The sequence below is a fragment of the Notamacropus eugenii genome, chromosome 1 (assembly GCF_028372415.1).
Source record: "Notamacropus eugenii isolate mMacEug1 chromosome 1, mMacEug1.pri_v2, whole genome shotgun sequence".
Taxonomy (NCBI): domain Eukaryota; kingdom Metazoa; phylum Chordata; class Mammalia; order Diprotodontia; family Macropodidae; genus Notamacropus; species Notamacropus eugenii.
Window position 1 is genome coordinate 200,015,890 of NC_092872.1, and position 25,290 is coordinate 200,041,179.

Sequence of the window (25,290 nt, forward strand, 5' to 3'; positions counted from 1 at the left end):
CAAATGCTTACTGACTGAATGACATCATAGACCCAGACATCAAGCAAGAGGAAGTGGAAATGTCATTAAAAACAAAATACAAAAAAACCAATTAGAGACTTTTTCACTAGGATCAAAGATAAAGCATCACTATCCCCCATCCCCACTGTTATTTAATAAAGTGCTAGAAATGATGGCTATGGCAATAAGACAAGAAAAAGAAATTTATGTCATAAACAGGAAGAGGAAACAGAATGATCACTTTTGCAGATGTGGTTTATTTAGAGAAATGCAGAAAGTCAATTAAAAATTAACTGAAATTAACAAAAACAAATTCGCAAGATATAAAACAAATACACATAAATAGCAGCATTTCCGTATATTACCAATGAAATCCAGCAGGAAGAAAAAGAGAAATTGCATTTAAAATAACTACAGAGTGTATAAAATATTTGGGAGTCTACATACATAGAACTACATGAATACACTAGAATACCATTCTTTATGGCAGATCTGCACAACTCAGCAGTAGGCAGGGGTCCAAATTAAAACAGGCTAAATTTATTTGGGCTGAAGATTTAGACTAGGCAGACTGATGATGGTTGGTTGTTACGGGTCACATGACACACAGGAGAATGCTGCCCAAAGTCTTTTGGTGCAAGTGGCCTGAGGGCCATATGTTGTGTAGGCTTGCTTTACGGAAATAAAGGCAGATCTAAATAATTAGAGAAATATGAGTTACTCAGAGGTAAACTATCCCAATGTAAGAGAAATGACAATACTCCCTAAATTAATTTATTTAGTGATATTTCAAATTACCAAAAAATTACTCAATAGTTAGAAAAAAATTTACGTGAAGGAATAACAGGTCAAAATTCTCAAGAGAAATAATGAAAAAAATGGGAAGGAAAGGGGCTTAATAGTACCATATTTCAAATTAGTAATTCTCAAAGTGACTGGTTAAAAATCAAAGGTCAATTAGAAGAACATAAAACTAAAGATCTAAAGATCCCAGTTACTGGGGTCAGAACTCAGTTTTCTACAAAAACTGCTGGGAAAACTGGAAAGCAGTCTGACAAAAGGAGGTTAGACCAACCTCTCATACCACATACTGTGATAATCTCCAAACGGATACATGACTAAATACATAAAGGGTGACATCATAAAAAGAGGAACAGAGAAAGAAGTACCTTTTGTAACTATGGAGAAGGGAAGAGTTCATGACCAAAATGGAAGAGGATCACAGAAGATAAAATAGACAATTTTGGTTACACAAAATAATAAGGTTTTTGCACAAATAAAACCAATGTAGCTAAAATTAGAAGGGAAGAAGATAACTGGGAAAAATATGCGGTATAGGGAGAGAACAGGCAGCAGCACATTACCAACAAAAGAAATCTTATGTGCTACACTAGTAACTGGCCCATGCACCGTCAAGAGGGCCAAAGGAAGGCCCTGTCAAAAGCTGGGTGGAAACGCCTCCCATTCCCCATTATAGGAGGACACAGACGAGAACAGAGTGCAGGATAAGAAGGTGTAGATGGGTTGTGATCTATGCTGTCAGAAAAAGTAACCACACTGATGAAGATCACAGAGCCATTGAAGTCTTCATTCAGACAATGGGATCTACTGCAAACTCAACAAGAAATACACAAAATTGTTTTACCAGACCTTTTCATTTGAAAACCATTGGGATCACACTTAACTCAGTGTAAATGTTCCAGCATGAGCTGCTTTAGACTACATCCTCACTCTTAACAACGCAAGTGCAAACTACCTTCTCTACCTTTTTTTCTCCCCAATAATTACATAAAAGGTAGCATCTAAAAAAGATGTGTTTTTAACTTTATATAGTCAGGTTTCTATCTTGAAAGGTTGCTGTGATGATTTTTTTTTAACTTATGGGGTTCAAAAAAGAGTGACTAAAACTAGCTATAACTGTATACCAACAATGTAGGGCCAATACACATATGCTTACCTGGGGTGTCAAGCTGTCCTTGCTCAAGAGGAGTCTCATCTATCACAAGGGAAGTATTATTAGACAGCTGCAGGATTCCACTGACTAAGCGATTAGCTGTGTAATCCTTGTGAGGAATTAATTTTAAGAGGTTCATATTTTCTATTGTCATCTGCAGACGGAAAGACTTGGAAAAAAAGAAAAAGTTTAATAAGAAAGGGAAAAAATTCCTCAGTTTCTAGACAATTTATAATCAGGATTCAACATATTGTCTCTTATGGACAGTTTGGCACAATGATCCTAGGATGAGCTTAATAGTATGGTTCTGTCACTGGGGAAGAGTTTTCTCAGCTGTTGAGTAATCAAGGTCTAAACAGTGCATACGCTACTTTATTTGGAACTGAACTGTAAAAATTAACTTGGAGGACAGTTTTTAATTCACCAGTGAATAAAAAGTTATTTGATAAATGAGCTACACATACAAATGTTATTTGGAAAATTTAACTACTCTTTTTAAGCAACCACAAGTACACTCTCAACTGAGATGTAAGAGAAAAAAATGTCTATTTCACTAATTAAAAGTCCAACTTCAATTTAAACCCCTAATTTCAAAGCAGTATAACCTGTCTCCTCAAAAAAGAAACAGTAAAACAACCTAAAAAGACTCCAACTAGGGCCTGCATACCTATGAATACAGTCAGGTGGTTGTCTAAATCACTCTACACAGCTGAGTGCTACTATTTCTTCATGAACTGTAGGCATGAAATCCTCACTAACCATGTTTTGATTCTTTATCCCTTTTCCCAAATTCCATGGCACTCCTTGTGTTTTCCTCTGCCTCCTGATACCACAACAATATTCTCATATGCCACATTCTACCAGCCAACCCCAAAATGCCTTTTATCTTTGACATCCATCTTCTGATGGAAAATGATAAGTACCTTTAGGGAGGCTTTATTAGGGGCTAAAAATTAAAAAACATAACTATCATTCTGACAGAAGAAAGACATTGAAACAATGTGGTTTTCATAAAAAGAACACAAATCTAAATCAAGATACTGGGGTTATAATCTTGACTGTGTCCCAAATGAGCTCTATCACTTCACCTTTCTACCACTGCTTTCACACCTAGAAAGTGATGATAGTAATATCTGCTCCATCCAACAGGACTAATGGAAAGAACAAATAAAAGCACAAAAACATTTTGAAAGAGTAACAGGAGAGAAAGAGGGGCTAAAAGGAGAAATTAAATGCAAAAAAATGAATAAACATTAAAAAACAAAACAAAACATGCCATATGAAAGTAATCACCCCAGAATTTAGAAGTGATTAAATGTAAATAGCAACAAGTGATCTGTTTGGAAGACAAATGATATTCAGAATACAAAAGTCCTATTCCATTGTCTCTCACTGACATGGCAGTGATTATGGATTCTTGAAGGCTATATGCCAGTAATGGTTCTAATAAGCTGGAGAGGTTGATAGTATTGTCCCCAGTGCGAGTCTCTGATATCTGCAAAGTGGCTTACTTAGGTATGGAGGTTCATCACCAGAAGGCGGGCCCTGAAGACGCATGAAAACAGAACAAAAACCTGCAAAGTGTTCCTCACTTTGTGTTAATGTGTGGTATGTTTGTGATTCTGCAGTGACAGTGGCAGGGTAACAGAATAAGGGAAAGGACGCTAAAAATTAGTTGCAGGAACATCTACAATATCAACTTAACTGTAAATAATCTTATTGTGTAATCTTTGTCTATCATCAACATGATCAAATATTATGGAAAAATGTACCACATTTATATGGATTTTCTCACTGGAAATGAAATCAGAAGACAGAGTAACAGCTGAATAAGAGGAGGGCTCACAGGTTCAGCTCAGAGAGACAAATGAATTAGTTTGTGAGGCTGTTTTCATCTTGTACCAAAAGGTACCACATCACACATTTCACCAAACTCGGGTAATATTGTTTTGTAGCAATCAAGATAAACAGATTACAGTGAAATGCAACGTGAAAAAGAACTTGCATGAATAACTTATCAAGATCCTCAAAATGAGGTTGACATATATTATGAATATAAAGGTAGAGACAGGAGAGATTTCAAAAATGTTTGCAAAATAAGGCTTGATATTCAGAAATGAAAAATGCCAAAGTCTTGTAAGATTTAGAAGTCTCATGTCTATATACCATGAATGCTTGAAGGCCCTAGACATGCTAAGCACTGAACATCACAAAAACTGAAATGGAGTATATTAAATAACAGACACCAGGTAGTATTTAAAGTTAGCAAAAAACATTTTACACACCTCATTTATCCTTCCAACAACCACGTGGAGTCGAAGTATTATTTAATCTCAATTTAACAGGTAGGGAAAAGGGTTCAGAGACAGTCAGGGATTTTGCCCATAGTTAAAGCACAACTAAGCATCTGGTGTAGGATTCAAATCTAAGTCTCTCCTGGTTCCAAGTCCCACACCCTTTCCACCATATTGTACTGTTTCCATATGGGAGTTACAATGTCTATGTGTAGACTAACTAGTTAGAGCAAAGGGGAAAATTCAATACCAAACCCGAACAGATGGAAGACAATTACAATGTCTCCAATGCAATGTATCTGGGAAAATGGGAAATGGATAAGTTACTGACTACAATGATCATAATTTTAGTTAACTCTAACTGAAGTCATGACAACAAGGAGATCCAAACTCATTTGAAAGAAGTTATGCTAAAAGAATAATGGATGATCAAGAGCCCTACTTCTTCCTATGACAAAAAGCACTGGAGGGGAATAGTACCTACAAACCTCTTGGGATGAGACCCAACTAAGCCAAATTACCTCTAGAGCATTTACAAATGAAAAAAATCATTACAGAACTGGAAGGGACTTGAGGAAACATTTAGTATAGCCCTCTCATTTTCTGTTTTGGAAAACCGGCCCAGTGAGGTGAAGTGATTTGCCCAAATTACACAAGTGCTAAGTTTCAGAAGTATTTGAACCTGGGTTGACTCCCTACTCTGGATGAATGCAACAAATCAATGTGAAACGTAACAAAAGTCTGGGCGCTTTTTAAGGTAATTTGTTTTTACCATAGAAGATAATGGAAATGACTAATTTAGACATCTCACGATGTATAAATGAGAAAACAGAAATGATGGTCAAAAAACCTCAAAATCAAGATTCAGAAGAAAACCATGGACAAAAATAGCATAGAATGAAAAGGTTATGGTGAAAGAAGGAACTATCAATGAGATTGTGGACCTTGTGAGGTATCAAAATTTAACTTTAGTCACCTATTTAGTTAAGATTTACTCTGTGTGCGTGCGTGCGTGTGTGTGTGAAAACATAGTTCAATATACACATACAAAGAAAATGAAGCAACCTGAGAAAGATGGAGCTGGAATGGACCTCAAATTACTGAGTCCATGTTCATTTTATGGATGAGGTCTAGAAAAGGAGTTTGGCTTGCCCCAGGTAACACAGTTAATTAATGATAGACATAAAACTCAGGTCTTCTGACTCTTGGTTTAGTAATTTTTATCACACTGTTATTGAATACTTAACAAAATATACTCTGCATATCCAAACAGATTCTAAACAAGGAAGTAAAACTGTGCTAATTGAGCAAAAAATGTCTACCACTAGGAACAAATTTTTAAATATTTCCTGCCTACCGCCCAAGCTTGTATTCTCCATCTTAAATCCTAGAAGTAATTCAGTTTTTAGTTTCATGCAAGAGATATAAAAGACACTAGAGAAACAAGAAATACTCATTTTAACTCTGGATGAAATTATGATTGTGGCAATTACTGAATCTTCAATATTGGGGTTGAATAGAACACAAAACAAAGCAAGAACTTTCTAAAGTTATGCACAAGTTTGTGAATATATTTATACTGATCTTACTGCTGGAACAAGCTGTTGAATAATTTGATATATGTGTTCTGTGAAGGTACTATTTCGAGGGCAACCACTCAAGTTAACCGTGAATTTTCCTAGAGGAAGAACATCTCTCCTTGTGTATCTGAAAAAGCAAAACCAAAAATTATCAAAAACATTACTAACAAGATTTTTATTTAGGTGGTGTCAAAAAAATGGCATTTTAATGACAGCACTATCCTCAAAATAACAGGTCAGATTTTGGAATGTGTAACTAGTATGATGAAATAGCTAATTCTTCCATTTTACTCAACTTTGGTCAGATTATGCATTCCATTCTGAGCTTGAAAATTTAAGAGTATACAGACCTAAACTGTGAGGCATAACGATAGAGGAGTCAGGAAGACCTGGGTTTAAATCTTTGTCCTAAAATCTACTGGCTGTGTGACCCCGGGCAAGTTAGTTAAGCTATGAGATCCCAAAGCAGTTTTACTAAGAATTAAAGTTGTAGTGATCATCTACATTGGTAGAGGGAGTTTTCATATTACAGAAATAACATATTTGGTTTAAATCACACTCTCCTCCCCAATTCTAATTTATAATATATATTATCTCAGAAGACATGTCCCTTCTCTCAAGTCCCTTAAATATTCCTCTTCATCAGAATCTTAACAACTTACACTGTGGAGATGAGATGCAATATAAGGTATTCAGCAGCCAAGCTATCTCCCAAAAGGGCATGGGTTAGGAACCCAAGCAGTTCTGCTCTCACAGGAGATAATTCTGACATGAAACCTGAAATAACTGAGACAAAACAGAAAAATTTCAACACCCTCACTTACTTTCTTTTAATTATTAAATAGAAAAGGTAGTCACCACAAAGTAAAGAATACAATCTAATATTTTAGTGGCAGAGCACAATCCTTGTTTTTTGACCCTGTGGATTTTGAGTCCTTATAATGTCATTTCCACTTAATAAAGTCATATATGGCTTTTCCCTCACTTTGTCTGTGAAGGAGATCAGTAAAAGTTAAAAAAGACAAGCAAAGAAACTGAGATGAGTGAGGAAGTTTACATTGATTTACTATGGTACTATATTTTTCTCCTAAAGAACTACATTTTTAATGAACATATGACTCATTGTCCTTTAGATCATATTACTATAAATGCAATCATACATTTTAACATTTTCCCCAAAATTGTATATGTATGGGTGGGTGTGTGTGTGTGTGTGTGTGTGTGTGTGTGTGTGTGTGTGTGTGTGTAGTCAGATTCATTTGATGGGTTGTTTACTTGTACTGAACTTGTGTTTTTTTCGACCTTACTTTTTAATAAGAATTCTTTGTTACAAAAGATGTCTCACCAGATAATGGAAGAAGATGTACTTGGAAATGAAGAAGATATAAAAACAAAAAAGAATTAAATTAATAATATGAAATAATAAATGCAACCTAAAAAATTTTCCTATCAGTCCAATTAACTTAATAAAAAACTATAAAAAAGTTATTTGAAAAGTTTTATGAAGTATTCATTGTCATTTTTTTACTTACAGCTTTTGCTCTCCTCTTCCTTGAGATATGCAGGCAAGAGTGGATTGATATGCTGCAGTTTCTGTGCTAAAATCACATGAATTCTTGGAACTAATGAGGCAGGGGGGCTATGTACTCTTTGTTCTTCTAAGGTATCCATACATTCCATGGGATCCAGTAATGATGAATCCCTAAGATGTTAAAATAATTGTGTAATAAGCATTCCCAAGAACAGTACTCAAGCCAAAACTTAATATTCCCACCTCCAGGTGCTCTTCACTTATTTCTCAATAAGAATTATAAATATGCAGTTTTTAATTGTAAAACTGGCCAACTCCTTAAAAAACTTTGTAAATTAACTTCTGATTTTGGCAAATGGGAACTGATATTCTGATATGACAATGTTTTTCTTTTGTATGTATTCACATAAGGAAACAGTATCATAAAACCTCATGTACTGCGTTAAGGCAGTATTATTTCAAGATCTAATTTGTTAGTGTTGCACAAAATGTTAACACTTTTCCTGAATTACTTGTTAAATAACCAAATATACTTGAGAGTGGCTCAAAATGGAGGATTCAGCTCTTGATGATTTAGTTTTTGAATTATACATTCTGCCTCCTTTAATATGTTAAACATTCCAGTAATTTTGCAATTCCATATAAGTTCCATTAAGGAACAAGTGGCCAAGCAAAAGAAAACTGAAATTATGTTATTTTCTAAGAGATCTTATAAAAGATTTGGTCTGAAATGTTAACATTATTGTTCTTTATTTAAAAAAGATTTTTATCCAATGTCATAGTCTTTCACTTAAAGATATATTCAACGTGTCTGAAAACAATTCAAATCCTTTGTGTTGATATTAAAAACCAGAATGCCTTAAAAAAAATCCCTTCAAGAAACTATAAAGAGGAAACATGCTTGCCTTTCTTCGTTATTCAATATGCTCAGTACTGGATCCACAGATAAAATGCCATACACCTCAAGAATATCGTTCACTTTGAAACAATCCCAGTTTTCATAAACCTGACAAGAAAAGTCAGCATGAAATTATCAGTTTCAGGGTTTAATGGTATACCATGTGAACAAAATATATTCTCTAAATTTGCCCTCTAATCAATCAATAACTGGCAGCCGCAAAGAAAACGACTCATTTCTATAGTGCTTTAATATGGTTTACAACAAAGCACTTTCCTCACTTAACAACACCCCTGTGAAGTAGGGAGTGCAAGGAGTATTAGCCAAATTTTACAAAATGGAAGAAAGAGGTTCTGAATGGTGGCTCATTGTCACCACACAGCTAATAATCACCTTGAGTTAGAATTCACACCCAGGTCACCTAGAATCTAAGAATCCATCATTATTTTCAATAATCTATTGATTATTGAATCTATAGATCTATAGAATCTATCTATTCCCTAGAAAACTCAAACGGCAAGTACTCATTAATAGTATAAAGAATTACTTTTGAATCATAGACTACTAAGTGCTGAAAAGGACCATGGAGATTATCTTTAATAACTTCCTCCCCCAAAACTCCCCTCCCCCCTAGGTTACCCAGTTAGGAGAGCTAGCACTAAAACTCTAATTTGCTGACTCTCAAGTCCAATAGCCTTTCTAATTCAGCCAATTCAATACACAGGTTTTTTCCCCCACATAATGCTATTTTGTTAAAAACTGAAGACTAAGAACATATGCCACCTCAAAGTCAACCAACCATATGAAGACAAGAAAACAGAATGACAATTTCAGATGTCTTCTTCATAGCCTCTTCTTCCAAAGTGCTATTTTAAAGTCTCAACCTGAACTGAAGATCACGCAAAGTGCTTAACGGCTGAACTAGTGAGTGGAAAGTCAAGTACTGACAGGTCCTTTCAAAGTGGAGAGGCTTCAGGTGCAGGAATGGCAAGACTGCACATATCTTGACTGAACACTAACCTAGATGAGTCTGACAAAATTAATAACTAGTAAAGAGACATGGTCACAAAGCGACAATCTTTTTTCAGGTACAGCCAATTCACCCAAACTACCAATGAATAAAAGAATTATAACCTGCATTAATAGTCTGCAATACTTGTACTGAGACAGGCATAGATCTTTTAAGTATTCCTATTACCTAATGAATTACCTAAAGAGAATTAGCTACAGATTATAAAAAAATCTGCAATATTTTGAAGAAAGCCAATGTAGACAAGGTAATACTTTATCTCAATTAAAACAGAATGATTCCTTCTAATGATTTCAGTCACTGTTGGATCTCTTCTCTCACTAAATGACATTTTAGGGAAGAAAATTTTCCCCCTAATGTAAGTATCCTAAAGCAGGTAAAATTTGAGTTCAATCTGAAATGAAGGAAATTGTCTCAGTGTGGCATCCTCTATTAAGCTTGCCATTCAATATATTTTGTCCATTCTTCATTCTTTCCCATTAGTATTTATATTGTTAAATGTTCATGAACACTCTATTTACCTTTACCAGGCATGCAGGGCCTTTCTCTCCTGGCAGTGGGAAATTGAGATCAAGAGGAGGGGTGCAGTTTGGAGAGTTCAAGTGTTGCCCAGCAGAAGCCTCAGTTTCTAACCGTTTTGGCTCTCCATACCCATGAAGATCACCAACCTTCCCTAAAATCAAAAGAAATAACTGTACTTTCTAACTTCCCTGGGAGAAGACTGAACCTCAACAGCCTTATCAGTTTGATTCCCTATCAGAACAATAATGCTTCTTACTGGACAAAAGTTAAGGTTTATTTTTCAGGAAATAATACAAGCTAATAAAAGCTTTAATAAACTTATAAAGAAGACAACAATAGCCTAAGTTGCAGAACAGGATAAATTTAAAATGTTTCTCCTATCATGAATTGTACAAACTACAAGAAAAGTGGGGTATACATTTTATCAAACCAATAAAGTGCGAAGAATAAAGCAAACTATGATGAACAAAGAATAAAAAGAAATAAAATGTATCTAAAGCAAAATCATTCATCTTTTTTAAAAGTCTGTCCTTGAAGTTATTTTATCCTCTAATAATGTCTTTAACTTTCCAGGTACTAGCAAGAAATTAACAATCAATAAATATTCATTAAATGTACTATGTGCCAGGAACTCCGCTAAGCACTAATTATCTTCCAGTTAAATAAGGTTATTTCCATATGCATCAAATGTAAATTTTTTTAAGTCTGCCTTTTATAAAACCAATTGTGTGGAATATTACCCCCAAATTATCATGTATCCTAATTATATTAGTGCTAACCCATACAACTACTTAAAAACAACCTCTTACATTTATATAGCACATTACTATAAATATACATAGTTGAATGACTAACGAAATGTATACTGCAAAAATGTTTATAGTTGTACTTCCAAATGATTGCTATACATTAAGACAAAATTAATCTAACTTCACTGAACATAGGAGCACTGATAATATTAGATAAAATTAACTTCACTGATATTTTCCCAAGCCCTTTACTGAATTAATTTTTAGTTTTCTTTCCTTTCTTATTGTTAAAGGTATTATTAAGCTAATAAAATATTTCACTTCTTTTTCCTGCTATGAAAATACAGTATATGGGAGAACAAACAGTGATATAGGTATTCTGCATGTAAAATGAAGAGATGAAAAATAACTACTCAAAAAATTAACTAATAATGACTCATTTTTTAAAAGTCAAAAAACTACTTAAAAATTTCAAGTTCTCACAACATGCAAATTTATTAATTTGTGACAATCTAACTGCATGGTAAAATTAAAAAAAATATATAATTATATTTCAATTTTTTTTGCCTTGAATTACAATTTTATTTGTATAATAAATCTGACCATGAATATTTGTTTGGAGAAAATGAAGCTAATTCACTGATTTCCAAACCTTTTCTTGGGTGATATTCAAGACCAAAAAATAAATGGCTTTGTCACACAAAGACTATATAACAAGCATGTTTTCAAGGACAAAGAAACAATTTTAGGTGCTCTAAAAGCACTAAAGAAGTTAAGGTGAAATTGAAGGCCATATGAGCAGAGGAAAGACTTTTACTTTCAGTTTACTCACTCAAGAACTTTCAAATTCAATTATACAGTACCTAAACTATAGGCCAGCTAAAATGAATTTGTCAGTTCACTTTGAGCTAGCAATATTAATATAAAACGTTGTGTACCCCATTAGTAGTTGTGATATAACATTCTAAATAAAGTTTGACAGATATTTGGGGAGAGGGAGGAAGGCTAAGGAGGCATAACTGAATCTCCCAATCTTGCCCAGGTAGAAGTGCTGTCAGCTCAAGCTCGATATCCCAGGGATGAGTGCTGCAGAAGCTCTGACTTGCTTGGTTTCTAACTTGGACTGCTATGCCTCACATTAGGCAACCTGGCCGCTCTGCCCTCCACTCCTTGGGCCTCACCATAATGGTAATTAGGATTAGTGAAGAAACGTGATCAGTTTTAGCCTACTGCAGCTGAATTTCCAAGCTCAAGCAATCCAGAAGCATCAGCTTTCTAGTGGCAGAGAATTACAGGAGTATCCATCATTCCCTGTGATCAATACTCTTAAAATTAGTCCTGTTCTAAACGTACTAGAGAATACTGTTATATTACCTGTATGTCTTAAACCTATATGTTGATCTTTCTGTTTAGATGGATGAAGGTCCATATCTTCATCGTCTTCATAACTTCTCTTGTGACGACTTGGAGTGTAGGATGTTGAAGGGCTAACACGAGCTTGACTTGCACTAACATATGCGTAAAATAAAAGATTAAGGAAGCCACCACTCATTTTAGAATCTAAAGTACTACTATTTTATAGCTACTTAAAAATTACCAGCTCTTATATTAGTTCGATGAATCAGTATATAGGGAAACACATTCTACTGAATTACTGCTTCCACAAATTTCTTTCAGAGCACTTCAATATCAACAATGGTAAAATGATGACAAATTTTTTAGAGTAATCAAATTTAACATACTAGAATTTTTAGAAGCTACACCATAACTTGGCATTCCTAAAATTTGTAGAATATCAGGAAGCTGTTACCATTATTTCAGTACTTCAATAACCTTTAATTCATTATTGTGAGTTCTCCCTCCACCAAACTCATAATTATTAAAATAAATTTGCTTCCTTCTTGAAGTTAGATATAAGTATAAAACTAAAGAATAGGGTAAGCAAAGAAATAATGAATAAAAAACAATTTACCAAGTATTTACTATAAGTCAAATACTATACTAAACTCTGGGGTTAAAAACAGAAAAGCAAAATGGTTCTTATTCTCAACCAACTCATATTTTAACAGGGAGAAACAACACATAGGGGAGAGTTCTGTTTTAAGATGGATGGCAAGGCTTGTGAATCGCAAGGATATAGTAGCAGAGCAGGTAACAAAATTTTGGAATCCCAGTGAGGAAAAAAAAATCACAGGACCTCAGAGTTGGAAGAGACCTCAGAAGTCATCTAGTCCAACCATACCTGAATAGGAGCCCCTCACAATATCCTTAAACAAGTGATTATCCAGCTCTACTGGAAGAACTCCAGTGATGAGGGACCTGCTACATCCTTTAGCAACACATTTCAAATTTGGACTGTTCCAAATGGTAGGAAACATTTTCTTGCCTTAAAGCCAAAATCTATGCATTTGATACTATAGCTACATTCTCTGGGACCAAGCAGAGTTTGCATAATGCATAATTTTTCTGCCATATTAACCATAGCCCTTAAAATGCTAGTAATAAAAACTAGTACAGAATAAAATTTTAGAGTTGAAAGAGACCTTAAAGATCATTTAGTATATCTTCGTTTTATAGTTAACCCAGAGAGGTGAAGTGACGTATTAGTAAATGACAGAGCATATATTTTAGTAACTACTCATTTATGTTCCACTTTTAGCTTCTTTCAAAAAGGCTCTGAGAAGCTAAGTGGTCACACAGCTAATATCAGAACCAACATCTGTCCTTAATGATGGTCCAGCTTCCTTACCCAACCTTACAGTATAGATCATTCTGGAGTCCTGATTTGCATATGAAATCACAACACTTTTACAATAGTTGAAGATCATTCTCTCCTTGTTCTCAATGTTTTAAAAGGTCAGAACTTTAAGATCTATTAATCTAAATGTCTATGTTAAAGTTACAGAAGTAAAAACAAAAATCTTCTGTTTACATCACAAAGAGGAGTCTGAAGCAGTTTTATGTTTAGTTTTTGTTAAAAAGTTAAGACACACGTGAAACACATGTGGAAAAGAAACTTGTACAGAAATAAAGCCAAGTTCTGAAATCAATTCATTTGTGCTCAGTGGAATGAAAGTTATATATTTATTTTCAGATTATTTGAGTAAAATGTTTTTATCTTTTCCTTTCCCTTCAAGTTTATTTGGAACACCACAATATAAGGTTCACAAGTATATTTCTTCACAACCTTATGAGGTCAATAGTACAAATATGATCATTTTTCCAACTTATAGATGAGGAAACTGAGCCTTACAGAGTTTTAGTGAACTGTCTGGGGTCAAAGTTGGAGACTTAGATTCATCAAGTACAGGAAAAGGATATTTCTTTTACCCATGTCGATTCTCCAGGCACTGGGACACAATAGAAAGTCTGTCGTTCCAAAGTAGTGGTCTGTGTAGAGTTCAAATCAACTTCTTGTTGAGGCTGTGACACAAAGTAAGTAATAACCATATTAAAATTGTGATTTAAAAAGAAACCCCATCCTGGAAAGGGGATGAAAAAAAGGATACATTGGGAAGTGATGTTACTAAAATTAAGAGATATCAACAAAAATTTATTTTAAAAACCCAACAACTACATATAACAATTTACATAATTATATGTAGTTGCCATGAAAATGAAAGTTAATAGGCAGCCCAATAAAAATAACTTATAATTGTTTAAGAAGAATAAGGTCAGGGAAATATTGTAAATTATGTTGCAATCTGAATACTTTCCTATCCTCCATAACATACGTTTTCTAAGACCAAAAAAATCAATACCCCAAATCATAAAACAATTCTTCTGCAGCAAGTTAAAAATACATTAACTTGTTTTTTACTAATATAAAGAAACAGATTTTTTTATCTAGAAATATATTTCATGAAAAAAATTTTTAAAGCAAAAATATATAGATTTTTAAAAAAAAAATATAGGACCTTTCCATAACTTTAACAGAAAGCAAACTAGCTTTAATACATTCTAATTCAGGTACAGCTTTTTCCTTATTAATTCTGAAAGAATAAATTGCTCTGGTCAAACGTGTGTATAAGCTACATGCATATCTTACACTAACACCTTTAAGTGTTTCTATGAAATCAGGATTTAAAGTAAAACTGTATCATAGTTGTATAGGAACACAGCTCAACTATAATCATGCAGACAGAGCTGGAAGGGGACAGACAGACTAAACTGGGTTGATCTGTAATCTAGAGATACTACAGAGTAAGGTATAATGATTACGGTGGGGTTTGGTTATAAAGTCTTTCTGATGATATTGTAAATCTGAAACCATTAGGGGTATGGTTACATTGGGTATACTTATACTCCCTGGGAAAGACAAATATAGACCTTTTAGTGGGACCCAAAAAAATCTAAGGATATCCTTATAAAATCGATTTTTAGATATAACCTAATTATCCAATACAGGAATCTCCTCCATCTCCACCTGAACATTTTAAGTGTCTGGTGAGCTCACTAAATCATAACATAACTGTTAAGTTCTTCCTTGATGAAACCATACAAGGTAAACACATACCCAAAGACCTCAAAAACAAAAGTGGGAAAAGCAAAACCAATGCTGTGAAATTATGACCAAGCTTGGCTTCAAATAAGGGATGATAAAGCATTCCCCTCTCCCACATTCTTTGAAGTGAAGGGGGAACAGGGAGGGTGGAGAACGCAGATGTCAAACATAAAATATGAAATATTTTAAATATGTTAACCTGCTTTTTTGAATTTTTCTTCCCCTTTTTTTTATTCTCCATTATAAAAGATGAATCTCTGGGACTTTTTATGATAGAAAAAAATTGTCAAAAATTTTTAAAAAAAAATAAAGTTCTTCATTGTAATGAGCTAAAACCTGACTTGTACTCATCAACTTTATTTCTATTCTCTGGAACACTACTTTAACTCATCTTCCATTAAAGACATTCTTTAAAAGTCAAATAAATAATTTACCAAGGAAGTATCATCAATTGGACCATGCACAATGGCCCATCACATAAAGGCGAAACACTGTAGAATACTATGTTAAAATGTTAATAAATGGAATGTTTTTTCATAAATGTTATCAATACAGGTTAATGGATCAATATATAAAATGCTATCAATGCTAAGACTATGTCAACATGTAAATATTTGTTGCTCTGATCTCACGTAAAATATGTAATTTTTAAAAAAGTTCTAAAAGAGAAAAGATTAGACTATAGAGGATGTAATTTTTCTCAATGATTTAATGTCAACATATGCATACAATCTCTTCTCTTAAACCAGAAATAAATCCCAAACTTCTTTAGTAAGAATTCTAAAAATAATGACACGTTAGCATTTTCATTTAGTCTGGTGTGTCTTTTGCATAACTTTGCATAATCAGAAAAGCAATTTCATGAAATTCAGAATGTAAGTATATACTGCTTACTACAGCTCAGCTCCTATGTGATTTTGGATTTCAAAAAAATAAGCATACTCCCACCTGGCTTTCCCTTTCAATCATTACTACATTCAATGTTCTGTGTTTTTTCCTCTCCCTTAGTTAAGAGAGTAAAATTTTTTCCTTCTCATTTCTGTATTACTAAAGAGGTTACTTTGCTCTATTAGAAAATCAGTTATTTCCCTCTAAGAAGAGAGAACAGGGAATAAAAAGATTACTGAAGTGTGCAGATATTCAAATTTGTAAAATGCAAACCAAGCTCAAATAAGCATATTAGCAAAGCAATAATATATTTCTTTTGATTAAATATGCTGAATAAAACCAAAATTTCTAGTGTTTGAAAAAAACATTAAAATATATATTATAAACTCCCTTTATAAGAAATCTCTATAACAAAAACAAACACCAAGTAAAACTATACTATAAATTACAAGACAGAAGAATTCTATTATTTTTTTCAAACATATAAAACAAAATAAAAACTTATTTGTAAACTTAAAAAAAGCAAGAACAATTCGGAATCAGCTCAAGCTAAGCAATAAGCTCAGATAGATACCATTTAAGGGGTCAAAGACAGAAATATTTATAGCACCACATTTTTTTTGGTAGTAACAAAAACAGGGAACCTATTAATTGGAGAATGGCTAAACAAATTGTGATACAAGAGTATAAGGAATTACTGAGCCATAAGAAATAACAAATATAAAGAATTCAAAGAAACAGGAAAACTTAAGAGATATTAATGTACAGTGAAGTAAGCAGAACCAGGAAAATACACACGGTGACTAAAATAATTTAAGTGGAAAGAACAAGAAAACACAACTGAACGTTGTGTAGTTATAACAACTAAGCTTAAACCTTGAAAAGAGATGAAAAAAAAAATGCATTTCATCCCCTCAGTGCAGAGGTAGAGACTATGAGTGTGGTGTTACTTGGGCAAAGCTGCCTCTCCCCCATCTTTCCCAATTTCTTGTTACAAGAGATGGATCACTGAGAAGAAATAAGATAATCATATTTGCAAATTTATGTGATGTAAAACCAAAAAGTTACCAATAAAAAAGAAAAGAGTTGTAACATGAAGGTTTAAAAAAAAATTTTAAGTTGCAACACATACCCCGCATTCTGCTATGTCTCTGTATTTCCCAAAATGTAAAACCTGCGAACAACAACAACAAACTGATTGAACTCTGAATCAAAACAAATTATTGCCTTTTACAGCTCAAGAATCTGAACTGCTGTAAGTAGCACAATGACAAAATTCAGACACCAAATTGTAAGGAGCTCTGAAATGCTGTATGTGTATTCATGGACTCTGGGGAGTCTCCCTTAGATGCTTCTTCACCTAAAACAGTCAAACACAGCACTTAGTTACTAAAATTCATTTGGTGAAGTGTGCAAACTATTACCTAAAGCATCAGTATCTCTAAGAATTTAGTATTAGTTTTATGGCCAAATTAAAGCTTATGATCATAAACTTGGCATTCAATATTTAATAACAGAATCCAAATATTTAAGAAATAAAAAGTCCAACAAGTGTAAAATTACCCAAGGGTAAGTCTCTCAGAGGCAGCACAGGGTAATGGATAGGCCAGTTTCAAAACCCTCCTTTAATACATACTGGCTGCATGACCCTGGACAAGTCATTTCATCTCTCAGTGGCCTAGGCAATAGTCTTAAGACAATAAACTGTGAAGGTATGTATCAACCTGCATTGACAGAGGAGGTTTGTTTAATAGTTTCCTATTTCAATGAAATCACAGGTCCTGTCACTATTGCCTACCCTAGAGAATTCTCGTCTCGATGTTTTAATTACAACTATAATATAGACATTCAGAGTATAATAGTAACAATATCTCTTAAAATTATATTGTATTCCCAAGGTCTCAGGTGACCTTTCTTACTCAAACAGTAACTTTCATGTACCTCCCTTTCCCCCAACACAGAACAAGATAATATAATCTTATACCAACTTTTATACAAATGAGCTATTTTATGATCTAAGACAATTCCAAAATACTCATGATGGAAAATGCTATACACATCTAAAGAAAGAACTATGGAGTCTGAATGCAGATTGAAGCATACTATTTTTTCTTTCTTTTGTTTTTTAGTTTTTCTTTCTTATGGCTTTTCCCCTTTGTTCTGATTCTTTTTCCACAACATGACTAATATGATTATATATGTATAACCTATATCAGACTGCATGCCATCTTGGAGAGAGGGGAAATTTAGAACTCAAAATTGTATGAAAGCAAATGTTGAAAACTAAAAATAAATAAAAATAAAATAATTTTTAAAAATGTGCTATTTTATCTTAGGTCTCTAGTAACTTTTAAAAAGTTATTCTGTGCTGAATAAGGAGAACTGTTACCTGAAGAGACTATAATTAGACTCCTGTAGGGCAACCCTTATATATGACTATCTAGTTTTCTGGTCTTTTAGGGCTTGTCTGATCTTGCAAATAAAACATATGTCCTTACTCAAGACAAAGAAGTGGGGGCAGAGAATACAGCTTTGTCAGAGGTGATCTCTCTATCATAGTTTTGTCACAAGGGAGAAGAGTAGAGGGAGAGAAAAAGGAAGGCACACTGGGCAATCACTGGTATCTCTAAAACATCAATAAAATGTATATATACTAAATTAGTAGAATTCATTTAGCAGATACTCTAGTTCTTGGCTTCTTAAGGCTTCCTGTTATCCATGAATTGGACCCTTCTAAGGTGATTTCTAAGGTTCTGTAGTACACTGTTTTTAAGTATAGATCCAGTAATTAATTCTCCAAATTACATGAAGTCTTCGAAGATCCTTATAAAAATATACAACATCCCCCCCTTCCCGCCTTATACCAAATCCTCTATCGTCAGAGAAAATGGGTAGTGTACCAATAAGACAGGATACCAACAGAGTACATTCCTGACTATACAGTTTTCCTTGTTGTTCAGTCATTCAGCCGTAAACAACTTTTCATGACCCCATGGACCACAGCACAACAAAATTGTCCATGGGATTTTCTTGGCAAAGATACTGGAGTACTTTGCCATTTCATTCTCCAGTGGATTTAGGCAAACAGAGGTTAAGTGACTTGCACAGCATCCCCCATCTAGTAAGTACCTGAGGGTAGATTTGAACTCAGGTCTTCTTGACTCCAGGCCCACTGCTCTATCCACTGACACACCTAGCTGTCTTAACAGTTTTCCTTATAGAGGGGCAATTCTAGTTTCAATTAACCAGAAAATAGTTAGGATGCCAACCTGAACCAAGCACAATTTAAAATGCTTTATACTCAGTATATAAAGAATAACTACAGTTTAATTATTCTGTGGCTAAATTTTAAAGTAGCAATACATACCCGTGCTTTTGTATTTGGGTCAACTGTTTCATACACTCCCATGTAAAACTCAGGATCAAACATATCCTGAATCATGCAGCGGAATTTCACAAAACTGTTGGGCTTCAGATAATGAAGCGGAACATCATTTAATGATGGTACCTTAACAGGAAAAAAATTAAGTTTAAAACAAAAGTAAAACTAGGCAGACAGACAGATTCATCAATTATTTATCACATAGCTACTATGTTTCATTCTGTGTACTGCGCTATCTATTGGGGATACAAGCACAGAAATGAAATAGTCCATGCCCTCAAGGAACTTGAATTCTATCAGAGAAGACAAAATAATTACATGTCAATTATTAAGAATACCATCATCAGACAAAAATTTCTACATGTCAAAAGATTCCCTTCCAAGTCTCAGCTGACAACTTCATTATGCCAATATCCAATATCCAATATAATGAAATCACACTTCAATAATTGTATTTGATCTTCCTACATATAAATATGTCAAGATAAGTAAGATCTGCTCTTAGTGCTACACAGAATGCAGATACCAATTCCAATCAAGTCAAGGTAAAATACTACCTGTGACAACAGCAATGCAGGATTCTTCTATAGTGAACGTTAAATGACAAATAGCAGCTGGTCTATTACTGCCATCTAGAGGCACTAAGATATCATACATAACGGTAAACTTATTTTCTCAGGTTGAGGTATAGAAAAAACATTCATCTTGAAGCCACCACAATAGCATCTTACTCTACTTACTACACTGAAAAGACAGAAGTTTATGATATTAACTTGCCTATAAAATAATTTAAGACTTAATTCACAGAAATCAGAAACAGAAAATAACAACAAAGAAGCTTACCCATTTAGTAGCATTATTTTCTTTTAACTTTTCTTTAAAATATTCATTTACTTTCTTCTCCCAGTCAGAATTTAATCCATTTTGGGCTGTAAGGAGAAAATTCATCTTTTCAAACCATTGGACTTTATTTGTAAAAAAAACTAGTTCTAACCATTTGTCAAATAGGAGTTATCAGCTCTGCAAACTTTGAAGTACTTGGTAAATATAAGTTATTATTAATAAACAGTTTAAAAAAGAATTGGAAATAGCTCACGTCTCTCATCACTTTCCTGTGTTTTCCTCATGACGATTTTGTGAAACAGTGTAAATATCACACATACTTGACAGATGAAGAAAGTAAGGTTAAGTGAACTGACCAAACTAATACATCAAAACCAGGTCTCTGTAGACCCAGGGACATCACAGTACCAACTCCTACCAAGTGCACGTAATACTACGAGAAAAAGCAGGCTCTGATGGTGCAAAAAAAGAATTTTAAGAGAACCTGCGTAAAGGCTGTCATTAGAGAAGTGTACAATTTAAAAAACAAGATGGGTTGGCTTCCTAGCAAGGACATGGATGAATTACTCATGTAAGCCACGTAAAGTCTCACGACAAGGGAATGCAATGGGGCGGAACCCCAAGATGAATTTATAGGACATGGACACTCAGGACAAGCAGTGATCTACAACCTTGTAAGGCTGGAAGGAACAACCCCATCACTGAAACCTGCTCCACTGTAGCAAGGCTGCATAAACTACTTATGTAAATGAAATGGGAATACAAAGTAGAGCAATATGTAACTTCTAAATACGGACTATATTTCTACAATCATTTGATTCAGCTATCTATGAAATTAAAATTATGTTATACTCTATAATGAAATTATTTTTCTATATTAATTATGAGCAAAATGATTTGTACATCTTTAAATATATATTTAACACAATATATAAATATAATTTATATATGTAATATAAAAATAAACATGAGGCATTATTACAAATATATAGATAAAATACCATTGTAAAAAAATTAAGTAAATCACTACTATTCTGCTGAAAAATAACAATGGTATGTTGATCTTGTTACAAAGAATATCTTCAAATAACTAATTTCTATATAACATGACTGTGATCCAAAACAAGACCATGGTATTTTTATGTAAACATGACCTCTCTAGGACCTGTATATAACAAAAAAATTCAATTTCTCTGTTGCGAGTTTTGACTAAAGTGAAGTGTCCTCAACTAAAAGATGAAAGCAAAGTAGCAAACTTTAGCAACCCAATTCTACCTTGTCTTTTAAATTCTTGGCCGTTTTCATTCACCACAGAATTTGAGTTGGATACAAGAAACTCTTTCATCTCAAGATGAACAAATTAAAACAGTTACTCAGCATCTCGCTGGTAGTTAATAACAGAACATCTACAGAATCTGAGGTTAGGTCTAGAATATCTGAAGTTCATTCTGCTGTTTCATAAGAGCTATTGTGAAGTAAGCACCATGTCAACTATAAAATGTCATAGATAAGTGGTATAGTAAGAAGAATATGGTATTTGGAGGGTCAAAGTCCTAAAAGTCAAAGTCCTTGCTTTGCCACTTACTAACTGTAGGACTTTAGGCCTTCTTACTGACCTTGGTTCATCTGTAAAATGAAGGGATTGGGCTAATGGATCTTAACATACCTTCTGGCTATAACATTCTATAGGAAAGGACTCAGATAAGTTACTACCTAATAGTTGATGAGAAGGCAAAAGCAGTTTTTGGTATAAAGAAAATGCTACGGTAATAGATCCTCGAAGAAACATTTTATATACAATATTCAATGTACCTCCAGCTCTCCATGGCAGTGTTGACTCAAGAGCTCATTACCCAGTCATCTGACCTTAACTCACCTTCATCTTTCTGAAACTCACCATTCACACTGACCACACAACAGTGATCAGATCAACACTACTACCATTGTTTGACTAATCATGATTCTAGAGGACTAGTAATGAATGCTACTCACCTCCTGGTAGAGAAGAGATGGATTCAAGATGCAGATATATTTGGATGTGCCCAATATGGGAATTTTTTGAGAGAGAGAGAGAGACAGAGAGAGAGAGAGACAAAGAGAGAGAGAGAGGGAGAGAGAATGTATGTGTGTGTGTTTCGAGGGTTTTTGTTTTTATTTTCTTTTTTGGGGTGGGGTAGGTAGGTGAGAAGGAAACAAAGTAAATGCTAGGTAATTAAAAAATAAAAGTACAATCTAAAAAACACAAACATTGCTTAGGGAAAGAGTGTAGAAGGCATCAAGGGCCAGCCCTATGGCTCCATTTACCAACCCAGCTACTTATCCATCTCAGTACACCACTCCCCTTTGGTATCTTTCCCTTTTAAAATGTAAGCTCCTTGGGGGGCGGAGCCAAGATGGAGGAGTAGAAAGATGCACATACGCTACCTCCGAACCCACTGCCCATAAAATATCTGTAAAAAAAGAACCACCAGCGAATTCTGGAGCAGCAGAAGCCACAGAACAACGAGCGGAGGAGATTTCTGCTCCAGAGAGCATGAAAAACAAGTAAACACTTTGCTAAAGGAGACCCAAAAAAATGCTGAAGAAAATAACACCTTAAAAAATAGGCTAACTTAATTGGCAAAAGAGGTTCAAAAAGCCAATGAGGAGAAGAATGCTTTCAAAAGCAGAATTAGCCAAATGGAAAAGGAGATTCAATAGCTCACTGAAGAAAATAGTTCTTTCAAAATTAGAATGGAACAGATGGAGGCTAATGACTTTATGAGAAACCAAGAAGTCACAAAACAAAACCAAAAGAATGAAAAAATGGAAGATAATGTGAAATATCTCATTGGAAAAACAACTGACCTGGAGAACAGATCCAGGAGAGACAATTTAAAAATTATGGGCCTACCTGAAAGCCATGATCAAAAAAAGAGCCTAGACATCATCTTTCATGAAATTATCAAGGAAAACTGCCCTGAGATTCTAGAACCAGAGGGCAAAATAAGTATTCAAGGAATCCACAGATCACCGCCTGAAAGAGATCCAAAAGGAGAAACTCCTAGGAACATTGTGGCCAAACTGCAGAGTTCCCAGGTCAAGGAGAAAATATTGCAAGCAGCTAGAAAGAAACAATTCAAGTATTGTGGAAATACAATCAGGATAACACAAGATCTAGCAGCTTCAGCATTAAGGGATCGAAGGGTGTGGAATAGGATATTCCAGAAGTCAAAGGAACTAGGACTAAAACCAAGAATCACCTACCAAGCAAAACTGAATATAATACTTCAGGGGAAAAATTGGTCTTTCAATGAAATAGAGGACTTTCAAGCATTCTTGATGAAAAGAGCAGAGCTGAAAAGAAAATTTGACTTTCAAACACAAGAATGAAGAGAAGCATGAAAAGGTGAACAGCAAAGAGAAGTCATAAGGGACTTTACTAAAGTTGAACTGTTTACATTCCTACATGGAAAGACAATATTTGTAACTCTTGAAACTATTCAGTATCTGGGTAGTGGGTGGGATTGCACACACACATAGAGACAGAGTGCACAGAGTGAATTGAAGAGGATGGGATCATATCTTAAAAAATTGAAATCAAGCAGTGAGAGAGAAATATATTGGGAGGAGAAAGGGAGAAATGGAATGGGGCAAATTATGTCTCATAAAAGAGGCAAGCAAAAGACTTATTAGTGGAGGGATAAAGAGGGGAGGTGAGAGAAAAACATGAAGTTTACTCTCATCACATTCCACTAAAGGAAGGAATAAAATGCACACTCATTTTGGTATGAAAACCTATCTTACAATACAGGAAGGTGGGGGATAAGGGGATAAGCAGGGTGGGGGGGAGGATGGGAGGGAGGGCATGGGGAGGAGGGAGCAATTTGAGGTCGACACTCATGGGGAGGGACAGGATCAAAAGAGAGAACAGAAGTAATGGGGGACAGGATAGGATGGAGGGAAATATAATTAGTTCTTACACAACACTACTGTTATGGAAGTCATTTGCAAAACTACACAGATTTGGCCTATATTGAATTGCTTGCCTTCCAAAGGGAAGGGGTGGGGAGGGAGGGAGGAGGAAAAGTTGGAACTCAAAGTTTTCGGAACAACTGTCGAGTACTGTTCTTGCCACTAGGAAATAAGAAATACAGGTAAAGGGGTATAGGATGGAGACAAGGGCAGAGAGGGATGATAGAAGAGAGGGCAGATTGGCAGACAGGGGCAATTAGAATGCTCGGTGTTTTGGGGTGGGTGGAGGGGACATAAGGGGAGAAAATTTGGAACCCAAAATTTTGTGAAAATGAATGTTAAAAGTTAAATAAACAAAGAAAGAAAAAAAAAGTAAGCTCCTTAAAGACAAAGATAATTTCCTTTTCTTACTTGTATCCCAGTGCACAGAATAGAGCATAAATCCACTTAACTCATTGCAACTAACTCAAATAATCAGTCTTGCCTCACACATGAAACTATTATGTAAGATCCGTACTTCCATTTTAAAAAAAAACTCCAGCTCTTCAGTTAAAGGCACAGCACTGTCCTGGTCCTCAGTGGGAAGCAGCTTCTGTCTCTTTAAGGAGCTTGTCATGTACAGCAAGCAGGTGAGTTAAACAATGAAAAGGTATCCACCAAAGGGAGTACACAATCTGAGCTTTTAAGTAATTACTACAAACAGTAAGTGTCATATTAGGTGCAGAGGGAGAGATAGATGAAAGCTGAAGCAGATCAGTAGGTGCTTTTACAGTTCATTTAGGGAAGAGTCTTGCTTTTCTTTTGTCTATGTAGCTCAATGCCTACTACAAAATAAATGCTTATTTGCTAAAAAAGAATAACAGGGAAGTTTTCGTAAGGAAAGAGTCAAGCTGTCTCAAAACACAGAAAGGGTGTGGAGTTATAGAGTGATACAGTCCTGGGAAATAAGGCCAAAACCAGATTTTGGAGGGCATTGTGTACCCATTGCGTGGGTATCCAATGGGTAGACATTTCTCAGCAAAGGAACGATACCATTACAGTTTATTTCTTAAACTTGATCTACAATAACAGTGTACAGATTGATGAAAAGTGATAAAGTGAAGCAAGACACTGGAGTCAAGAAGACCACACTGATGTAAATAATGTGGTAGTTCAGATATG

At 34.6% G+C, this 25,290-nt stretch overlaps 1 protein-coding gene across 1 annotated transcript in view; it reads right to left on the reverse strand.

The window, feature by feature from the left end:
• The window catches only part of MCMBP (minichromosome maintenance complex binding protein), a 33,151-nt gene that overhangs the window by 4,203 nt on the left and 3,658 nt on the right, over positions 1-25,290 (reverse strand). The window contains exons 2-12 of the mRNA XM_072624173.1: positions 20,176-20,261; positions 19,318-19,458; positions 17,083-17,124; positions 13,880-13,981; positions 11,933-12,077; positions 9,809-9,960; positions 8,265-8,365; positions 7,361-7,530; positions 6,491-6,614; positions 5,838-5,955; positions 1,958-2,123 (exon numbers count right to left, since the gene is read on the reverse strand). Coding sequence (XP_072480274.1) covers positions 1,958-2,123; positions 5,838-5,955; positions 6,491-6,614; positions 7,361-7,530; positions 8,265-8,365; positions 9,809-9,960; positions 11,933-12,077; positions 13,880-13,981; positions 17,083-17,124; positions 19,318-19,458; positions 20,176-20,261 — 1,347 coding nt within the window. The remainder of the gene's footprint in view (positions 1-1,957; positions 2,124-5,837; positions 5,956-6,490; positions 6,615-7,360; positions 7,531-8,264; positions 8,366-9,808; positions 9,961-11,932; positions 12,078-13,879; positions 13,982-17,082; positions 17,125-19,317; positions 19,459-20,175; positions 20,262-25,290) is intronic.